General features: G+C 43.3%; 1 protein-coding gene across 1 annotated transcript in view; it reads left to right on the forward strand.

Moving 5' to 3' along the window:
• The window catches only part of prag1 (PEAK1 related, kinase-activating pseudokinase 1), a 34,232-nt gene extending 17,428 nt beyond the window's left edge, over nt 1–16,804 (forward strand). Inside the window, exons 4-7 of the mRNA XM_079524380.1 lie at nt 7,883–8,031; nt 11,458–11,779; nt 13,285–13,753; nt 14,029–16,804. Coding sequence (XP_079380506.1) covers nt 7,883–8,031; nt 11,458–11,779; nt 13,285–13,753; nt 14,029–15,174 — 2,086 coding nt within the window. The 3' untranslated portion in view covers nt 15,175–16,804. The remainder of the gene's footprint in view (nt 1–7,882; nt 8,032–11,457; nt 11,780–13,284; nt 13,754–14,028) is intronic.
• The last annotated feature ends 5,873 nt before the right edge of the window (nt 16,805–22,677 follow it).

The raw sequence follows: 22,677 nt of genomic DNA on the forward strand, positions 1-22,677 counted from the left end.
TGCTCTAAAAAAGTCAACCTTATCTTTGTGTCTAGCCTACCAGTGGATTCTTATTCTATATGTGAGCTATGAGCGTTTTTTTTTAAATTAGGAGGATTTAACGGGAGCATTTATAGTCATATTTATATATACATATGACTAGTGTGCGTCCAGGGTTGCGTTACTGAAGCGCGGCACTAGCAGCGAGCCGAGGCGACATGGTGCCTGCTACGATCATCCTCAGCTTCCCAATATGAGGTAGGCAGCTGCATGGCGCCGGTAAACCCTTTTTCTCGTGTACCAAAGTATTTGTGTGCCATGTAAGCAATCATCTAAGCCTTAGATGATAAGATATATTACAAATATCTGCAAACCTCATCCCTTAGATTCTATAAAGGGATGAGGTTTGCAGATATTTGTAATATATGTTATTCCGTGATAGGTTGTTCAGGACAGGAGAGAGATGGTTGTGTGTTGGAAATGGGATGGTTTGGAAAGGCATTGGTGTCAGCCAACCGCCGCCTATCTTCTTCTCGTTTATCCTCCCCTCGTATCGCAGCCTGTCCTCGACGCATGCTGGTCATGGTCTGCTTTAATACGTGAGAATGTCGGAAACCATCCCTTGTACACTGGCGCACTGGGGATTCATTCAGCCCGACCAATCGCCCGAGGAGGAAAATAAAGTGTTTGCTGTTGTACTTTTTTCAAGGCAAGGAAGGGAATAGTATTATAAGTCCAGTACGAAAATTGCACTTTGAATTGGAAATCTAGGATTGCATTGACATGGTCTGCATCTGGAAATGTCGATATACAAAGTAATTTGTTTCCCTGGGAGGGGGCGAGTTAAAAATGTTCTACATAGCTTGTGATTTGCATAATGCCAACGTTTGCTTTAGCAAACTATGATGTTCAGCCTCTTTCTCTGATATTCCTGCAACTAAAGCAAGCTGCTGTAAAACGGTGCTCAACTGTGCGCTCTCTCTCTCTCTCTCTCTCTCTCTCTCTCACTAACCTTTCTGCATGTCTAATTATTACTGCATCTACTATAGCTGTAGCTATGCTTCCTGTACAGCAGATATAGTTACCAGCACTATATTTCACGGGGTAAATAGTATGGAACATGGAAGAGCATGGAACAGCATCTCTGTATGCGCTCCGGCTACTTAAGGCTGGGACTGAAATAGTTGCAGGGAGAGCTGAGGTAAACGTTCGGGAAGGTGAAATAGGCTAGATAAGTGATTCTCAAGCTTCTTTTAATTTCAGGGACCCCCGGTGTGATATGGCCACGGCCCCTCATTTGGTACGATTTGTATCCCAATTAACACCATAGAATCAACTACCCCCATTTGAGAAACACTGTGCTCTACAGTGTGACTTAAGGAGGGCAAAAAGAAACGATAATGCAAGAGGAAATGACTCAATATCACAGCAAGGTAATAGGGCCTAACAGAAGGAGGAAAGAGCAGAGAAACGTTCAAGGTTTCCTGTTGAACGTTAATACATCCTGGTAGATTCTCTTACAGACACACACTGGGTGCCATTGTTCTCCATTCTAGATTAGAATCCTCTGTTGCGCTGCACATATATGACTGTCTGGAAGCCTGACTCAGCCATATTGTGCTGCATAACACCGGCCCTCCATGATAAAAAAAAGCGGTGTTTCTCAAACCTTTTCATGTCAAGGATTCGCAAATCAATTATGCATTTGGCCGCAGACCCCCGGGTCTGAAAACATTTCAGGCTTTTTGTTTTGAAAATGTCAGATATTTCTATTTTTGAACAGGCTAATTTTGAACACTTGCTGCTGGGGACCCCCTGGAACCCACTGTCTTACAATACAAACACACTGGGTTCCATTGTTCTCCATTCTAGATAAGAATAGTTTCTTGCGATGTGTACTACTGTCTGGAAGTCTGACTCAGCCAGATTGTGTTGCGTAACACTGCCCCTCCATGATGAAAAGCCCTTTAAAGACCTACTGTGTGGCCGCTGCCGATAAACAGTGGTGGAAAAAGTACCGGTACTTCCTTTTTTTTTTTACTTTAGTGAAAGTATCAATACTGCAATATAGAGATACTATGTTACAAGTAAAAGTCCAGAATTCAAAATGTACAATAGTACTGGTATAAAAAAATGTTTTAAGTACCAAAAGTAGAAAGTACTCTTTAAGCAGAATGTCTTCAGTACAGAGGTACAGTACTGTACTTAGCTAATTTACACCACTACCGATAAACAAGGGGGGGTTGTGCCGACTCTCTCCCTCACACGCACGCACGCACGCACGCACGCACGCACGCACGCACGCACGCACGCACACCTACTCTAACACTGCAGAAGCCAAAGCAAGACAAACTTAGCTGCTGCAGGTCATCTGCTATAGTGGGACCGAGACGCGGTTGTTTTCACAGATCTGACATAAGCTCTGGAAGTTGAGCCCCATGTATTTTATAGTGGAGCTTATATTGGGGAAGGATTTTCAACATGATTTTGCACACGTTGGCAGTGGTGGATAAGTACAGTTACTTTACTCAAGTTCTTTTGTTTAGTATGTGTCGCAGAATGTGACACGTTGTCAGCGTGTACATCGACGGTTACATCGCTTTAGTTGGGGGGGGAAATGTCTAAACTTCATCACAGCATAATGCTTTGATATTAAAAAGACAATATGATCTGCAATCTGTAGTTTTTAAAGCAATTACTCCAGTACTTTAACTCGACTACAAATTTGACTGAGGAACTTTCACTTGTAGTTGAGTAATATTTGAGCAAACTTTGACTCAATATTGTGGTTGAGTACTTTCCCCCTAAGATACAGTATGTGTCACAACTTAAGGAAAACGTGAGAGAAAGGTAGTTTCCATTATTATGACTTACTATACTTGACATTTAACCACTTGAAGCCCAGCATCCTTATTCTGCCTCATTCACCAAAAATCACTGCTAAAATATCAGAACGTGATGCACTGTGAGCTTGTAGATCGGCTATTTTTGCAGCATTAGTAAGGTCCTTGCATTGGCCTTTCCCCTTCTTGTCACTTGTGTTGTATAGACTTCCTGTTTCACTCAAACGCATGTTTTGGAAACAGCCCTGGCTGCCGCACGACAACACTGATCCCTGATCAGCACACAGGCAACAAAGTGCTCATCTTCCCTCGCCGTTTGGCCTGCCACTAAGATACGTTTCTTTTATGCATGTAAGCCCTATACGTACGTAGCCCAGCGACCTGAAACTACTGTCATGTCTTTGTCAACACACTGCATTGCTGCTCATAATGTTGATAGGGGGACAAAAAGGACTTTTCACAACACGCGCCCAGATCGGTGAACCAATAGGATCCACCGCCTGATCCAGCCGGCGCCCGGCCCTCCTATACAAGAAATCACGCTGGCTGGGCCAGGCTATTTTCACCCCGGTTGCTATGGGCCATAATAACAGGTCCTACGGTGATGAACAGTAAAAGCATGTTTCTTAACCAACAATGAATGGTGTTGTATTGTGCGTTGACACACAGCGTCAACAATACCTCATTCAGTAAAGTAAGGTTATAATTACCCCCTGTGTTAACATTGAAAGTTTGAATGCGTGGCTACAGTTAAAAGACCTGCACTCATGCGCCCGCTTTTACATGAAATTTCACTTTTTTTTTATTACCTTTAGTGTCAGTTAATTTTGCATTTATTTTTTGTTTTTAGTTTCAGTTAAGTATAATACTCCTGGGTACAGTACTATACAGCATGTGCCCCGTTGTGTACAATGTGTGTGTATACGTTGTTGTAACTCAGCCCTCATAATGTCAATAAAAGAAGCCCTGCCTGTGTGTGAGTCAGGAAGTGAAACAAATATAATCTGAGGAAACCCGATCCAGCACAACACCGCAGGCTGGGGACATGGTGAGCACCATCACACCCCTCTCTGTAGTTAGATGGGACTCCCATCTCATCCCCTAATAACCAACATCCCCACCAACACCAAGTACATTTTTGGACTCACTGATGTACTTTACTTTGATTGTTTGTATTTCGATACTCAATACCTTTTCGAAGGAGAAAAGGTTCATTTTGAATGAACCACCGAAAGGTCCTTTCAGACGAGGAGCGGGTGATGCTGGATCAACGACAGGTCTGCTCCAGGTCTGCTCATGAGGAGCCTGGATCAACGACAGGTCTGCTCCAGGTCTGCTCATGAGGGCCGCGGGACGCATAGCGTAAAAAAAAGAGCTCAAAACAAAAAATGAAACGAAAAGAAACGCACGCCTCCCATTGAAAATGAATTACTAGGCTTGTCAGAAAGGAACTTTAGCCCTATTTCAAATAGGACATTTTTTCAATGTATTGAAAAAAGCAGATGTACAAGATCAGAACACGTTGTGATGAGACACGTTGTGAGCTTGTAGATCTGCTATTTAAATTTGTATGTACAGTATATAATCTTAGAAGATTTTGGAACTATAATAAGGCAATGAATGTACTTTTAATTTATTCTTGTACGTCTAAAAGCAAGTACTCCAACTCAAGCACAAGTTTGACAGAGCAAATTTCACTTGTACCACAAGTGAAATGGAGTGTACTCACTTTGACTCAAGTATTGGGGTTTAGTACTTTGTCCCCACGCTGCCCACTCTACTTTATTAATACCACACACATGTCATGTGTCAGCACATTCAATGTGCTATTTAGCGCTGTGGTTTACAATCTAAATATGGGTTAGTGTTGTCTCCCAGGCTTCCAGGCTGTTGTTTGAACACAAACCATGGTTTACATTGACACTTGATGATTGAACCATGGTTTACACTGACACTTGATGCTGAAAGAACGCTACTACCTTTCTCTTCTTTGTGATAGTGGTTTTAAATCCAAACATCATAAATAGGCACATTATATAATATATTAGATACAAATACTTTAAACTTCTACCCTAATACATCATCAGAGGCAATCATTGTACTTTATACTCCACTCCAACTTGAAATGGGACATTCTGCTTAATTATTTCCCACTTTTCTACATTTACAGCAGTGGTTCCCAAACTTGGGTAATCTGGACCCACAGGTAGTTCGACTATTTTTTATTGTGTGTGTGTGTGTGTGTGTGTGTGTGTGTGTGTGCGTGTGCGTGTGCGTGTGCGCGCGCACAATATTTATCTCTGGACAATATTAACCTTGAACCTTGGTTCCGAGTCCTTTTTTTTTTTGAACATAGATTTTCTACGTTGTGGTATTGCTACTTAAAGTACTGCATTCCAGTGAAAATCCAGAGGAAAATCTCCTGTTTTGGCAACAAAACTTAGAGAACTGAGCGAGACGACTACAGAGACACGCACGCAGTCATGGTGCTCATTACCTTGCTCCTGTGCCTTTTATCACTGCCTCTTTGTGTGTGTGTGTGTGTGTGTGTGTGTGTGTGTGTGTGTGTGTGTGTGTGTGTGCGTGTGCGCGTGTGTGCGTAAGGTGATAGTGGATCTTTAGTGTGTGCAGCCCACAGAGGAGAGTCTCATTCATTTTGTAAAGCTGCTTCAGTTTATGGTGGAAGTCTAGCGGAGGAACGGATAACACCGCAGGACACCGCCTCTTCTCAATCGTCGGCCCCCGTGGACCCCCATCTTCCCAAATGGGACCCTTAAAGAATGTCCAAAACGAGCAAAATATGAACATGAGCACATGAGGGCAAACAGTCGTTTTATCTGATCACAGCAAAGATTACGGTTAGAAGATAAACGAGGATGATCGTGTTTTGAATGTGGAGAAGATAAGATAAGACAACATAGAAATAATAGTCTGTGTTGGAGCAGGATTGAGTTTCAGTATTTGCACATACTGTACTGTTTACAGTAGGACATACATCCTGGCTCCCACGGTTTTCAACTGCGTCGTTCCGCCTACAGTAATAATAATGCAGACCGTTCTGAACATTTGTGTTAAGATGAGGCGGGTTTCGTGTGTAGCCATACTGTAATTAAATAACTCCTACTGCAAAACAAATGAGTCTAAGCCTAGCTAGCGCCTTAACAAACATGTTTTTTTTTATTGATTGAAAATTGTATTAACAGTTTGCAGAATTACAGTACATTTCAAGCACAAACTCAATACAAAGGCTGTTAACTGTGAGTGGACGACCCAATTAAGCATTACACTTGTTTACAACAGGGTCCACCATGTTCAATTCATCAAAACATTTAGAGACGTACAAATAGACACTTCTATATAGACAAAGAACAGAACAGGAATTCATCATAATGGAGGTAAAAAGGGAAAAGAAACATATACAGTGAGGGGAAAAGGGGGGGGGGGGGGGATTCAGATTTTACGGGGGCCAGTTTCGAATTGCAGCCATCCGTAGGTGCCCTTTGAGAGCGGTTTTGAAGGAGTCAAGGGATTTGAAAAGATATTTGTTTGATTCGACTCAAAAACTCACCTCTGTTTAAAGCTGAACGTTTTTCTGAAAAGGGAAGCTGTCATCTTCCAGTGAAAGGGGACAACTTCCTCTTCTGAACTTTTACCAGGTGGAATTAGAGACATCTCTGTAGCAGTTTGTAGATTGTGGAACTTAGAGTCAGAGAGACTTATTTCCCCTCTGGCTCAGCTATGTGTACACTACAGTAAAATCCTCATTGATAATTTAACCCTGAGTGTTATAACCTCAGAGTTAGATTAAACCCCATCATTTTACGGTGTGTGTGCCTCCAGCAAGGAAGTGAGGTAACCCAACAGCGCCAGTTTTGCTCAAAAAGCAAATTTCATCTCATGGGTTTATTAGGGACAGGTCGTAAGGCCGTGTCTATACAGATTTAATTAGCAGAAAAACAGATGGCAACCCCCTGCAGCAAAACTGACACTAGCTGCTTCGGTTTACTGTACATGTGGAACTAGTTCCCTCATGTTGTTGATTTGTCGGTGTGTGTGTTTTAATAGACAGGTGCCTTCAAGAGAGTTTGTTGCTCTGACATACTATACTGACTGATTTAAGGACTGATGTTGTTTGTGGTCGTTAATGTTAAAATGCTATTTCTTACAATTCGTAACATCTCTCTCGCTATTTGTACCGGAATCTCCTTTTTTCTGCTTTCACCTTTTGACATGCTTGGATCTCAAGTGAACTTCCTCTTTATGATGGCATTGATAGGAAGTAGACATACTGGGCAAGCATTTATCGGTGCTGTAAGTGAATGATATTTACTGGTTAAAACAATCTATTTCTATCAATTTCACCCAATCTGGAAAGAGAACCCCATTTTACAGCTTCAATTTTATAGTGCTCCAGTTCCAATTTTGCCTACTCAGGGTTTTGTGTCATATCTCATTTCACTTGTTTATCCTGTAGGCCATTTGAGTTCTTTCTCCTGGTATCCTGGCCTGAAAATGTATTTTACGTTTACTAAAGAATTGCTGAGACAGGGAGACCCATGTTACTGAACAAACACTCATAGCAATGATTACTATCATGGGAATGTAGATCTATCTATTTGACGCTTATTTTAAAATCACATATCACTTACTTAATAAATATACACTTACTAACATGAGCATCTGCTATTATACACAGAGATACAAGCAACCCGTGGCACACATACAGAGACATAGTTTGTGGAGAAGGGAATACAGGTATATCTCAATAGAACAGGAAAACTAGGTGGTGACTATGACTAGGTCGTCTACATTTCATGAGCTTTCTGACCAAAAAAGACCTGAATGCCATTGTGCAGTGTTTCTCAAAATGGGGTCCAGGGGGACCCTACTTGTTACAGGTCTGTAACTCTGAGAGCATACAAACAGTTCCATTTGTACACTTTCAGAGTTATGGGGGTTGTTGATTATTATTAATATTTGTTTTTCTCTTAAGTTTGTGAATGCCTTGGTTCCCCAAGAGTTAGGGTCATTCTCAGTTTGTTTCTCTGTCTGCATTCCAGAGTGTCCGGTAAAATGAGCGGGAGCAACATGGAACTTGACCGCTGCTGCCAACAGGGGTCAGTAGAGAGCCTCACCCAATCGGTACGCTGCGGCCTGGGCAGTGCCAGTCTGCCCACAGCCTCCACAGACAGTCTGAATGCTGACACTGGTGAGTACTACTAATTATAGCTGTGTGTACTGTACTGTATTGTGTGCAGTACTACTAATTATAGCTGTGTACTGTACTGTGTATTGCGAGTCAAGTCAGTTATGGGTATAGTTTTACAAGTGACCTTTGATCTATACCTCTTACTGATATGTTTGTATGGTGACGAGGCATATGGTGATGTTTTCTCTGATGCACCGTAATGAAAGTCCACGGAGGGTTGTGGTTTCATTTGAGGAAGTGACTTGTCGCCAGTGGTGGAAAAAGTACTCAATTGTTTTACTTAAGTAAAAGTATCAATACTGCAATGTAGAACTACTCCGTTACAAGTAAAAGTCCACAATTCAAAATGTACTTCAAAAGTACCCATTGTACCGAATGTCTCATTTTAAGTTTTCAAATGTATTAATGTTTGAAAATAGCCGATCTACAAGATGTGTGACGCATTGTGAGCATGGAGATCTGCTATTTTCAAATGGCCGAAATATACAGTATATGGGCTGAAGTGGTTAATGTATGTTTTGTAATAATAACTAATAAGTAACTAGTAACTAAAGTTTTCAAAATAAAGTAGTGGAGTAGAAGTAAAAGTATTGGAAATTGGAAATACTCAAGTACAAATACCTCAGAATTGTACTTAAATACAGTACTTCAGTAAATTTACTTAGTTACTTTACACCAGTGCCTATCGCTTCCACACCACACCATGTTATTTGAGTCAAAGTAGAGTAGCCTCGGAAACCCAGACGTTTTATTTCCTGGAAGAAAGAAAGTAGAGATACTCTTGGTCAAATGTTACTATATGTTGCTCAGTCAAAAACACAGTATTCAAAACTACAAATTTCATTTTTTATATATCAATGCATAGCAATGAATTTCAGAAAGTTTAGAAAAACAGCGAGTTTAGCCGATCTGCAAGCTCACAACGCATCGTGATTGTGCATTTGTAGAACTAATTTCTAGAACTAGTTTCACTGCGTTACTTAAGGACAGTAGTACTCAAGTAAAAATACTTTTTGACTGTCCACCACTGCTCATCGTCTAAAGGGGAACTCAGAGCAATGCCAGATACTGTGTACTACTGTAATGAGTATTGTTATGAAATAATCTGTCCAAATTATAATGTCCAAATTCTAGCGAGTTAAATTGATATTCATAGAATTTAAATTATTTTGAAGGCTATCTACTGTACCGTTTACAGTTCAGAGAATATAATCTATGAAACAATGAGAGCCTCCGGACTTCAGCCCGGTATGTTTATGAAAGATCTCTATCTTGCCCTTTGAATAATGTGCGGTCACGTTCCGCTAAGAGAAAGCATGGGATTCCACTGAAACTGAGTTGGAAGAACAATATACAAAAGGTTATTTTAACTTGTAAAATGAGAAAAGAGATAACAGATGGTCTGCTTATTGCTTTCTTTCTCTCTCTCATCGTCCTCTTTCAGAATGTAATATACTCTGTCTGGGACTTGGCCTGGATGATTTTGGCTTTGACATAATAATAATAATCCAAAATGACATCTTGTGGATGTCACTTGAATTTGAGAAGATGCGGTCCAATTGAGAAACGGAGAAACGCGCCGCAGTAATCTCACGCTGTTCGTGGATTTGGAGTTCAGTGTCTATTCTCTATGCGCTGGATGTAAATCTCGTGTGGATCTCCTCAGACAGTTTTAATTGCTGTAACTTCCTGGGGAATGTTTGAACAGATAATTATGGAGTCAGATAATGAGGGAAAAAAGGGGCCTGGGCTACTTCCTAAACGGTATACTTTCTTCATTACGGTCTTCCCCTTCCGTGAAAGCAGTCATTTACAGTCGACACCACACAATTATCTCAGCATCTCCTCTCATCTAATGCAATGTCAACATTTCAGTTTAGTCTTTAATTCTGCCATTTTGTCATAGCTGTACGGAAGGCATTTCTGAGCATCACCTTCGATGCTGAATTGTGCGTAGCCACCAGGTTTGCGTGGTCATCATCTTCTTAAAACTTCAATACAAATGCTTCTGAAGGGTTAAAGCACTGGTATGGCAACTGCATGGTATATAAAACCTTAAAATACAAAACCTTTTCTCAGGTGTTTTCCATCGCTAAAAAAAACGTGAAATGGGAAATGATTCGAATATGAAATACAATAAAATCCGCAGAGAGTGAAAATGAAGTACATTATAGTACAGCAGAAAGGAAATGAGCAAAACAAGCTCTAATCTCCAGAACAGTATGGTCAAAATCTACACCATAGGGCAAAGTTCATACATTTTACCTTCTATACCGATAATATTATATTGTTAGTTCATCACTATTGTGTAACCCTCGTTCATGGCAATAAAGGTGTGTTTGTGCTGGATGGGTGTGTGAGTGTGTAGTAAATGTGCGTACTAGTAACACAGTGGCCACCTACAAAACATGTGCTGATGACTCGGTACAGTCTTCAGTGTCTACCACGATTGTGGAGGCTGTTCATATTTAAACATTAACCACAGATGGGTGTGTCACTGTGTCCTATTCTGTATCTACAGTATGTCTGCTGGCCGGCATACCTGACTGTCTGTATCTCTGTCTCAAACACAAACACTCATCATTTTGAATCTCTGCAGTGTCGACGTCGTCAGGGCTATTCTACCTACCCAGTGCCATTAACGTACATGTTCTTTTAAAGGGCAAACTTTTGATAGTTATTTCAGTGGTATCACGAAAGACAAAGCTGTTGTGATTATATCTTCATCGTGCACTGAAGACATGGCCTCTTCAGGCTACAACTCACCCCCCTACCCACACATGTCTATTTTACTATACAGATATGTGTTGGTTAACATTCTTATTTCTTAATCTTTGTCAAGCAACCCAAATCTAATAATATTAATTTTGAATAATGTAGATTTTATTTTTATTAATTCATTTATTTGAAACATAAATATTCTCTTCTGGGGGTTCCTTGCACAAAATACGCAGATGGGGGTCCTTGGACAAATATTGATATATCAATTTGGGGCTCCTTGACACAGAAAAAGTGAGAACTACTGTCCTAAAACAGGGGTTCTCAACGTTTTTGGCCGGGGACTCCCGAAAATGCTTTGCCAACGTCTCGGGACCCCCGCCCCGCCCCCTCCCGACCCCCAATATAAATTGACTGCTACAATAACCTTAAACCATTTTGGGCGGGAACCCCTTTTGGTGTTTTAAGCATTGTTATAATTTAGCTATTGAAAAATAGCAGATCTACAAGCTCATAGCGCGCCACCGAGTGGCGCGCTATGAGCTTGTAGGTCTGCTATTTTTGAAAAATCGTGAAAAAAAAATATTTTTTAAAAAAATAATTTGGGGACCCCCTAAAATAATTTGGCGACCCCCCGAGGGGTCGCGACCCACGGGTTGAGAACCCCTGTCCTAAAAGACATATTTCTTTCTTTGTGTTTATTCTCAGGCTCTCGAGATGCATCACGGATGGCTTCCTGTTCTTCTCCGTTTCCAAGAAGTCCGATAACTTCAGCTCCGGGCTCGCCTCGCCCAGACCCGTTCAACAACGGCCTGAGCGGCGGCCAGCCCCCGCCGCTCCCGGAAAAGAAGATGGTCAACCGCACTGTGTCCGCCCCCGACGCCGCAAACGGAAAGCCTTTCGTCCGCGCCTACCCTCGCCTTCCGTTCAGCGGCTCGGAGAGCAACGTGTGCCGACCCGCCAACGGTGGCTCTTCCCGGGCCAGCTTGCCGTCCAGCCCCGTGGACCCGCGGCCTCTCTTCTCTTCCAGGTTATTTTTGTTTTTGCTTTTTTTCATTAGCTTAGATTTATTGTCTCCACCAGGCCGAAGGCATGGGGAGAGAGTATGTTTTGCACTCCGTCCGTGTGTGTGTCCGTCCGTCCGTGTGTGTGTGTGTCCGTCCTTCCTTCCGTCGGTCTGTGTACAGCTAATCTCCGGCACCGTTAACCCGGTCGATGCCAAACTTTGCACACACACTCCCTGGATGGCAACGATGAACCTCTGCCCCGCATTTTCCAGAACGGCCTGTTATAGCGCCACCATGAGGCAGCTTTTCACATTTTTACCTAAAACTGCACGATCTGCGTGAAACGTTGCATGCACACTCCCTAGAGGCCAAGGACAAACCTTTGACCTGCAATTTCCGCATCTGCCTTTTATAGCGCCACCAGGAGGCCGACTTTTGTAAAACACATTTTTTTACATTACTCCTCCAGATTCTGTCCAAAAATCTCACAAATCGTTACACAGTATCTCTATGGTCATGTGCTCAAGTTGGATCTGTCCCATATTTCATATTCCATCCTAATTGGCTATAATTGGCTTTCACAGTTTGCAAGATTGCCCCGTTTTGAACAATAGCCTCAAATCATGAACGCAGCATGCAATTTACGTGAAATCTTTCACACATTTTCTTACTAGGCTGAGGAATATATCCCACCCTTTTCACATTGGCCTGTTATAGCGCCACCAACAGGTTGATTTTTGCAAAACACATTTTTGGAACAAAATGCCTCAAATCATCCAATTTCCATCAAAGGCAAACATGTTTATATTACTCCTAAACATTTTGCCAAACATCTCACACAGTCCTATCCTCCTGGTGGAGACCTGTGCCCAGAAGGGCACTTCTTCTAGTTTGTATCTGTTTAGCATTTGTTTTCAGTGGTTTTGCTAGTTTCGTTTTATTTTTTGAAGGTTGTTTTGGTGTTAGTTTTTTTCTTTTTTAATTTGGGATAGTCAAGAGACCCCATAGTCAAGAGAAAAATAGCGAATATAGCCTATCTACAAACTCACTCACTATATTGACTACTTTCAGAGACTGGCTAAAAATAGCTGCAGCAGAAATATTGGAAGATTTCATATCCACCCAAAACATTAGGCTTGTATTTGAAATATTTATTTTAGTTAAGTTTGTTAGCGTTTATTTGTTATTTTTTTAGTTTTAGTTATTCCATTGAGACCTGGAACACATCCATGTCACGTTAGCGTTTAACCACATTAACCATTAACCCATTTTGGGTGGGAACCCCTTTGTGTTTTAAACATTATGTTATAATTTAGCTATTGAAAAATAGCAGATCTACAAGCTCATAGCGCGCCACCGAGTGGCGCGCTATGAACTTGTAGGTCCGCTATTTTTGAAAAATCGTTAAAATGTGCCTCAAATCTTTCCGAAAATTGTCATGATTTAGAAAACTTTTTTTTTTAAATTTCGACGTCAGGCCTGAATGGGTTAAATACGGTAATCATAACACTGGGTTCTTCTCTTGCAGTGAGTCTCTGGAGCGCTACCACGCCCCGCTAACCCGTCCCTCGCGCTCCCGGACGCTGGACGAGGCGCCAAAGACCCGCGGCGGGCGCCTGGGCGTCCACTGCCGGGGCAGCGTGACCTGCTCGTCATCCCCCCAGCTCAGCGCGCCCTTCTCGGCCTCAGAGAAGCCGTGCTCCGCAGCGGCGCCCAACTCGGGCTCCAGCCTGCAGCTGCAGACCCTGCTCAGCAACATCGACAGCCGGGAGGGGGTCTACTCGAAGCTCGGCGGCCTCTACGCGGAGTCCCTGCGGCGGCTGGCTCTGAAGTGCGAGGACCACTTCACGCGCTCCCAGAGGAGCCCGCTGAGGTTCGACGAGAGCAACTGGTCCCTGTTCAAGCTCACCTGCAACAGGCCCAGCTGCAATGCGGGCGACGCCGTGTACTACGCGGCTGCCTGTGCCTCCGACGCCAGCAGCTCCTATGCCGTGAAGGTAAATAAAATCACACATTCCCTTCAATCAGGGCCTTATTTAATCTCTTGAACCCTATACAGTATATGAAAATAAAAACTGAAATGATAAATTCCACTTTTCAAACACTGAGCGGCAATTGTTGGTTTCGTGGAATCTAAATTATTTTATAATGTTTTCCAGCTGAACATTAATCTGACTTTGACTGAAGGAGAATTGGAGCTGAATTGAAATCGACCCTGGAAGAAGCTAAAATTAATATATGTTCCCTTTGTTTCTTCTTTTTTTTTCTGCAGATCTGTAAAAGTCCATCCATGGAAGCCAAGCAGGGTCACCTGTATGGCTTATCAGTGCAGCAGAGCATGCCGCCTCACTTCAACCTCCAGCAGGACTGCGGCCACTTCAACGCCTGTGTCCCCCAGAGCATGTTGCCCTGCGACGAGGCCTCCTCCCAGCCCTCCCTCCCCGTGCAGCAGGCGGATCGTGAGCGGGTGGTGGTCATCACCCGCGAGGTGCCCCAGCAGAGCACCGCTGACTTCGTGCGGGAGTGGGAAGCGTTCCACAAGGCCCAGCCGGAGGTGTACGAGCGCCGCATCTGCTTCCTGCTCTTGCAGCTCTGCAGCGGACTGGAGCACCTGAAGGAGAACGGCGTCACGCACCGCGACCTCTGCTTGGAGAACCTTCTGCTGGTGCCTCACCACCGCCGGCTGTCAGCGGCGCAGCAAGGCCACGTGCCCACTCCCATGCCGCCGCAGCCCGCCGCCAACGACACCGTCACCAGCAACGGTTCGGGCGCCGGCGACAGCCAGCGTCACCTCCCGCGGCTGCTCATCAGCAACTTCGCCAAGGCCAAGCGGCGTTCTGCGGAGGACGCCGCCTCGGCCAGCACCGACCCGCGGGTCAAGCGCGACCACGCAAGGCTGGCGCCGGAGATCGTCTCGGCCGCGCAGTACCGCAAGTTCGACGAGTTCCAGACGGGCATCCTGATCTACGAGCTGCTCCACCAGCCCAACCCGTTCGAAGTGAGCCCGGCACTGAAGGAGCAAGACTACTCCTGCGAGGACCTGCCCCCCATCCCGGCCCTGTCCATTTATTCGGCCGGCCTGCGGCGTTTGGCCCAGCTCCTGCTCCAGCCCGACCCCATCAAACGCATCCATATCCAGGAGGCCAAGCGTGTCCTCCAGAGCCTGCTCTGGGGCCCCAGGAAGGACCTGATGGAGCAGCACGGCTCCGGGGGAGGCCCGGTGGAGGGCTCTCGTCACGAGGGCCTCCTCAACTGGCTGGATGTGAAACGGGCCCTGCTGATGATGAAGTTCGCCGAGCGTTCCCTGGAGCCGGAGAGGAACGCTGAGCTGGAGGACTGGCTGTGCTGCCAGTACTTCTCCTCTGCCCACCCTCTGTCTCTCTGCCATACCGCTGAGCTGCTCTACTCGCTCAAGTGAAAATGGGACGATGCGCGGGGTGCTGATATGTATTAGGGCTGCAACTGTCGGGTGTCTTCTTAGCGACTGTTCTTACGGTAACCTTTCCGATTGATCGACCAATCGGGAAGCATGTTTTCCGCAGAAAGCTGATCTATAAGCTCACAGCGTGTATCGGATATCGATCTATTGTGAGTTTGTAGATGTGCTATTTTTTTAAGTCGGTTTGATCAATTAGTTTGATTTACTGTTTCAGCACTAATATGTATGCATGGATACGTGCGTACGCGTGCAAGAGCGACCAGCGACGACAATATTCATGTCTCGACATCTCCCCCATCGTGTCCAGACAGTGTTGATGCTGTGGATTGCCCCCGTCATAAGGACGGAACTCCCTGTGGGAAATAATGTGAACCTGCCTGCTTATCTGTCTGCGCTACTGCCACATGCATGATCGCCATGCATCCAGACCCTCTCTCGTCCACACGCCACACATGCATGAGAGCCATGCGTCCAGTCCATACGTTTTACACATTCAATGTACTGCCATAGGAGACTAAATGACCTGCATAAACTCTGTGATGAACTGAGTAAATATGATATAGTATTTTATATATATATATATATATATATATATATATATATACATACACACACACAAAATACCTTGGACACATTCACGGAAATGTTTGCTCACAAATAAGGACTGATTTGTGCCACTGAGACAAATACATATGATATACAATATGGACTTACAGCATGAACATTGTTCATGGTTATAAATATATACAGTACCTCTGCCAAACCTTCAGTGATGACACTGTATTGTGTGTTTATCAACTATTTACCAAACATTTGTACTTAAATAGGCTTATAATGCATTTTTTTCCTTTTATTATTCCATTTATTTTTTGCATCTTAATTTGCAACTAACTTTAATTTCTCTAAACATCCATAAAGGTGGCATCAACAGTAGACTAATCTTACTGCACCATTGATGTATTTAATGGGCACGTGCGCTCACTCAGTGAATTCCATCTCGCAACACCATAGTCTATTGTAAATAATGATCATAAAAAGCCATGCTGCCTAATGTCACATAATGTGATTAATTTGATGAAACAATTGGCAGCGTATGTTACTGTTACAGCCAATTCGGAATCCCCCCCCCATCATATTTCATAGCTTTTGTTAATGCTTTTGGTGTAATGACTTGGTGTCATGGTGCCTTTTGTTCTCTATGTTACAGTAACTGAGAATTTCATATGTAAATGTTTATATTGCTTCCAACGTTGTGAAACTGGACTTTCACAGAATGTTCTGGGAACAGTGAGAGCTTTGTACAGAGATTTGTAGATGATATGGAAAGAGAATGAGCCCAAGCAGGTCTTAAAATGCCATGGATACATCCATATGAGCAGTGGTGAAAATACATATTTATGATACTATGTACTATTTGATATGCTATAGTAATCACTGGATTGCTTTTGTTTATTCACATGTTTACCGGTTAGCCTTGGGGTCAGCCCATGATGGCTACTGAAATAGCTTCAGTTTCTGAACTTTTTTTTTTTTTTTTTTTACCAACAATGTATCTCTTCAAAAAGCAGAGAGCTGCAAGAATTTAACGGTCCATATGCTGGTATTACTCTATGACATGCCATGATCTGGTCTCATCTAATACAATATTAATATACACATTTGTATTTGTGTGAATCCTCCTAATTGCCATCTATCAATAAACATATATTTTCTCACAATAACTGCAGTGTTCCAGTCCTTTGAGTGTATGCAGTGTATTGATAAATAATTCAATGCGTAACAACCACAACAAATCCATAAATACTTCACCACCATATTTTGTGCATGTTCACAGGTGACATTTAATATGGACATTTGCACTGTAATCTCCGGTATTTCTCAGAGAGAGAGGGACAGTGCGGGGAAGAACAAAGAAGAACAGCAGAGAGGTTTCCACTTTCCAGTCTAGACGTGTGTGTTCAGATCACCACTTTGAACTGTGGCTTCTGCTAAACCAGCGATTCTACCCAGATTAAAAACAGTAGGGCAGGTCACCAACAATTGACCTGCCCTTTTTACACATGCAAGTAGAACAAGGAAGCTAATGCTCTTGAACGTGACAGTATGACAAACCACCAGATTAAATGGAAATCTGTCCATGAACGCACACATCCAAATCATGGCCGTGTCTTGGGCGAACGCACAACGCAGACCGTTCCACCAGAGGCCATTCATGGAAGCGTACATGGAAACTGCGTAGAACGTACACAAGAAGGCACTAAAGACACACTCTGTGTATGGCGATCCTCCAGTGCTCTCACACTCACACACACACACACACACACACACACACACACACACACACACACACACACACACACACACACACACACACACACACACACACACACACACACACACACACACACACACACACACACACACACACACACAGAGTGTGGAGCAAAAGGCAGATACATTTACGTTACATACATTACGTTCAAAAGGATTGTTACTCATTAGTGCCACCCTGTGTTCAATTGTGGAATTGGAAGGTACTGGACCACACAGTGCTGCCAGGGTATTCACTACTTATAGTAGTCACTTCTCCATCAGTTCTTTTTTTGCAATTACTTTAGGCTTATAACAAATAGTGCTCTTCGTACTTCCTCTTAAAACACAAATGTACACTTTGTTGTGTAAGCTTCATTACTTCAACGATACAGCTTTATGCCATACATATACACGCACCTGGAAAATCAGCATTAGAGCAAATCAATTCGAAGCGCATTTGCAAATATGCAAATTTAAACCCTGCCTGGCAGAATTTGCATCGGTACTACCGCCCTAGTTGATATGTAAAAGGACTTGGGGGAGAAGCATTCTGAAGATGCTAATAGTGCAAAAGGTGCTGCATGAAATCTTTAAACTGTGGGGAAACCATCTCACTGGCAACCATGCATACAAACAACAGAACAGGTATGTAGCTGCATAAAGTTAAGGTATAAAAGGTAATGCAGTTAACTGATACATACAGTTTAGTATATGTACCCACACACAGAACAGTATTTAAACAGTGCAAAAGCTAAGGCACAGAGAAACAATGATAAACTTTGGGAACAGTGACACAGTAGAGGCATATATTAAGCCCAGCCATAACTGTAAGAGTATAAAAACAACCATGAATGGACTCTCTGCATAACTGTAGTTCCCTTTTCCAGATCTGGGTCAGTTACGGTCTTAAATCTGCAGTTAAAATCTGCTGTTGAGCCAAATGTAACTACAGTTATGCACAGAGCCTAATGTATGGCAAAGGAGGACCTGCTCATTTTGTCAAGGACGTGCCTCATATTCCTAAGAACTAACTACTACATCTTCAGCTCGAGTAGGTAGTGCATACGGCACTGGCTCTCTCTGTAAACGAGGTACTCGCTGTTGCCGAAGCTGCTTCCGGAGTACTGAGTCACGGCCACCTTCTTGCCGTCCAGAGTGAGGAAGGTGTCCTCGGAGGGGGCTGAAAAAAACACGTTTCCACACATAACGTAAATGTTTTGTTTCCCTCTGTTGCCATGTCTGTTATTTTCCTACATTAGGGCATCTCAAGCTCACTTAAGAGCATAGCATGGCCACAATAAGAACTACAACAACAGCTAATAAAACTTGTTAACTCTTACTCCGCTAGCATTTATTGAAAAATCACACCCGTGTGAACTGAGTGGTGCAAATCCCCCCCCCCCCCCGTCTGTCTGTCTGTCTGTCTGTCTGTGTCTCTCTCTCTCTCTCTCTCTCATTAGCAGGCAACATGCAGCACTATCTCTCTCTCTCCGTTTCTGGCACAACAGCGCCACTTTTGGTACTCATTGGTACTGGTCACACACATAGTCACACACAAACGGACATTGCTATTCGTTGGAGTGGTTGCACCACTCAAAAAGACCATGTGCACATTACTATATTTAGTTCTACTAAAACATAAAGCCTGGACCATTCCTAACACTTTTTCTTCAGTCTCTTGACTCTGTTCAGTCCCCCTGTGGCCCAGTGGGAGCCACCAACGGAACCACACACACACAGGTTAGGGTTAGGGCAAGGTAAATAAAAGGAAGGTACAGATATTGTTTTCGCTATCCAGCAATTCCAGCTGGCAGATTCGTCGCATTGGGACACAAACTGCAGCCGAGAGTTCGGTGGAATACATTGGACTCAATGAGAGCCAGGTGGACCAGCTTATAAACAAACTGCGACCTTTGTAAAAATACTCTACCCAGGAAAGTAAAAGAAGACATATCACACATTGTTTCCTGCTGTGTTTCTTTTGGATGTGTACACTGTATAATTATAACAACCTGTGATATGCCTTCCTTTATATTCCTGAACCGATTAACTGACAACGGACACAATCGTTCAGATACAACACACACACCATTCAGTCAACATCTGGTTCCGGTCGCGGTGTTTTGGATCTTCAAAATAAGGGTTGAACGGGGAGATATCCTGGCATATAGTAATCATTCTTTAATTAATCCTGGTGGGGATTGTGTTAAACTATCACTGAAATGACCTTTCAGTAGTTATTATCATAATTACCTTCCCCAGCTTGGTGAACAGACCGTCAATCTCCTCTCTCTGTTTGCTGTGCAGCGCCTGGACAGCAAACAGCAAACCGTGTCTGACGGGATAAATGAAAATAGCCCATCATCATTACGTCATAAAGAAGTGGAATGCGGCCAAGAAGAGAAACTGCTCTGATAAGGACATATATTATATATATATATATTAACGTGCAAGTCGAAGAGAAGAGAAGAACCTACTTTTCTCGGAGGCGGTTCACCTCCATCTTGAAGGCCTCGTCCTCAAACTCGGAGTCGTCGTCGCTGCTGGCGGAGGAGGTGTGGTTGTTCTGACTGACGTAGGAGGTGATGCTGTTCTGACTGACGTAGGCGGTGGGGATGTTTTTACTCTCTGCTCCAGCAGCCCCGTTAGCAGCAGCCTGGGGTGGATGCACCTGCCCGGCCCCTGCGCTCAGCTCCTGCGCTCGGCTAACGGAGAAGCAGCCGACACGGGCCTCCGGCTTGGTGATGACCTGGAATGAAAGAGAGACAGTGAGCGAAAGAATGAAGGAAGGGAAGACAGGAGAACATTCACATGCACGTGAAACCGTGATCCCATACCAGCGATTTGTTGCGTTTCTATACCTGATGCTCTCCTTTTCATTACTTTTAAACCTACCATGCACATGTCACCGTGATTTTATATACCCCCTGCTTGTTGTATTATGCTGGATACAATCTGCACAAGAAGCATTTCTGCTTTCCATAGTGTCATTCGTTTTGTGTAGCCAGACAACTATTCCACAATCTCTGAATGCTATATATACAGTAGAGTCTGGAACTACTGTACATCTACTGAAAGCCGAGACGGAAGCTGTCATCTGTTCGTCATTTCCATTCACATATAGGGCTAATCAACTACATCGATTAGCCCTATATGTGCACAGGCAGACTCTTCACATACTAGAGCATGTCTGAAATAAGTGTCAGAGCTGAAATTGACATGTAAATATGAAATAAATTCTCAAACATGTAGCTAGGTGTAATGTTAGAGAACACAGAAGTGAACCTTTCAAAAACCTTTCGAAATTTCTACAAAATCCAGTCCCTCATTTGGTCACATATTATAATTTGTCATATAAGGGTGTCATATAAGGGTGTCATATAACAGTGGTAATCATTTTATTAGAGTCGAGAAAATAAATGTATGTGTTAAATCAACTACTTGGAAGTAGCCCTATAGACAGGAAGGAGTACCTGGAAGCGTCCGATGGCAGTGGGCTGGGGGCAGGGGGGCCGAGCGGGAGGTCCGTCCACCACATCACTTCCTCTCAGAGGAGGCGAGGGGGGCGTCCTGGTCAGTGTGACATCACTTCCTCTCAGAGGAGAGCAGGGCTTCCTGTGCAGTGTGTTGTCTGGACTGGAAGGAGCAGACGAGGATGAGGAGGATGAAGACGATGAGGTAGTAGAGGATTGTGTGCAGGACGGACGCTGGACTGGACACACTTCTGTTGCCAAGGACACCTGACGATGGAGACAGGATGAGAGAGAGAGAGAGAAATTAGATGTCACATGTTACAGTATGCGAATTACCCTATTGTACTGAATATTTCCAAAGGAAATATCATAAAAAAACAGGATCGTATTATAATCGGGGACTAGACTACTTGACATTCAATGTTCTTTTTCCACAAATGAGTCTTGAAAAAAGAGTCGTCTTATATTCGGCATAATACAGTATAAGGCAGCACCATTTCTGTCTGCACACTCTTTGTCCCATTGGTGGAATGTGGACAGTTCAGGCAGAAACCTTTCTACCAAAAACAGCAGGATTCCAAGCAGCTTTTCAGCCTTTCTCTTCCTGGAAAGTAAGCATTTTGAAATATTATTGTTTGTTCCATGTGGCCTTGCCTATATCGGCAAGACATCAATACCTTTAAAAACACGCATATCCGAACACCGGAGCACTATCCGCAACAACGTTATCACTAGCCCTGTAGCTGTACATTTCTGTAAAGCAGGCCATAATGTCTCCACACTCAGATATACAGGGATTGAATTGATCCAACCCCCACAATTATGATATCAGACCATTTCTGTAATTGGCATCCTGTGTCTGAGGGTATGCATTTGAGTCTATGCATTTGAGTCTGTGTTTTACATGCCCATGGATGAACATGGACTTGTTCTCATTTCCATGGACATCCAGGGTCATGTGATCTACACTGTATCTTCTCTTCGATAGGTCTCATCCTGGTTGTTTTCTGGTACATATTTGTAATTGACTCTCTCTTAAATAAGGTATTGTGTTGTCCCTACTTTTTACTTGCATTTAGAGTAGACAAGAGGCGCCTCTTAAGTAGCAGTATGATGGCCTGATCAGCCTGAGTTCTCTGTGTATGGTTACAATGTCTGTAAATGTTTTGGGACAATTATGAATATATTGTATATTGTATATGGATTTTGTATATCTTGTGCAATGAATATATTTTGAGACTTGTACATATCACTTGTGTCAATGTCACCTGATCGGTGACGGTGATTGGGACTGATGGTTGATGGGCCACAGGTGTGGTATGTGACGCTACTATATATATACACATGTATTGTCTACTCATTCCTTGAAGGTCTGAGGAAGGGCCCGAAACGTTACCTACCAGTAAAGATATTTTGGGATCATCAAATGGTGTGCGGATTTTTCATTTCTTCATTGAGACAGAAATGGTGCCATCTTATGAGCATTAGTGAAGACCAATTAAAATATGAAGATAAGGCAGACACCTCTGGTACTGTAGCTTCGTCATTACAGGGTCTGTCTATGGTCTGTTAGAACTGAAATCCACAGAATTTAGTTTGAAACAAAACCACAGAAAGCTGCGAAAATAATTCAGCAGGGCTTCAGAACGTAACAGCAAACATTGGACACTGGAAGACGGGCAGACTAAAATTAAAT

This window comes from Electrona antarctica (genome assembly GCF_951216825.1).
Source record: "Electrona antarctica genome assembly, chromosome: 16".
Classification (NCBI taxonomy): Eukaryota; Metazoa; Chordata; class Actinopteri; order Myctophiformes; family Myctophidae; genus Electrona; species Electrona antarctica.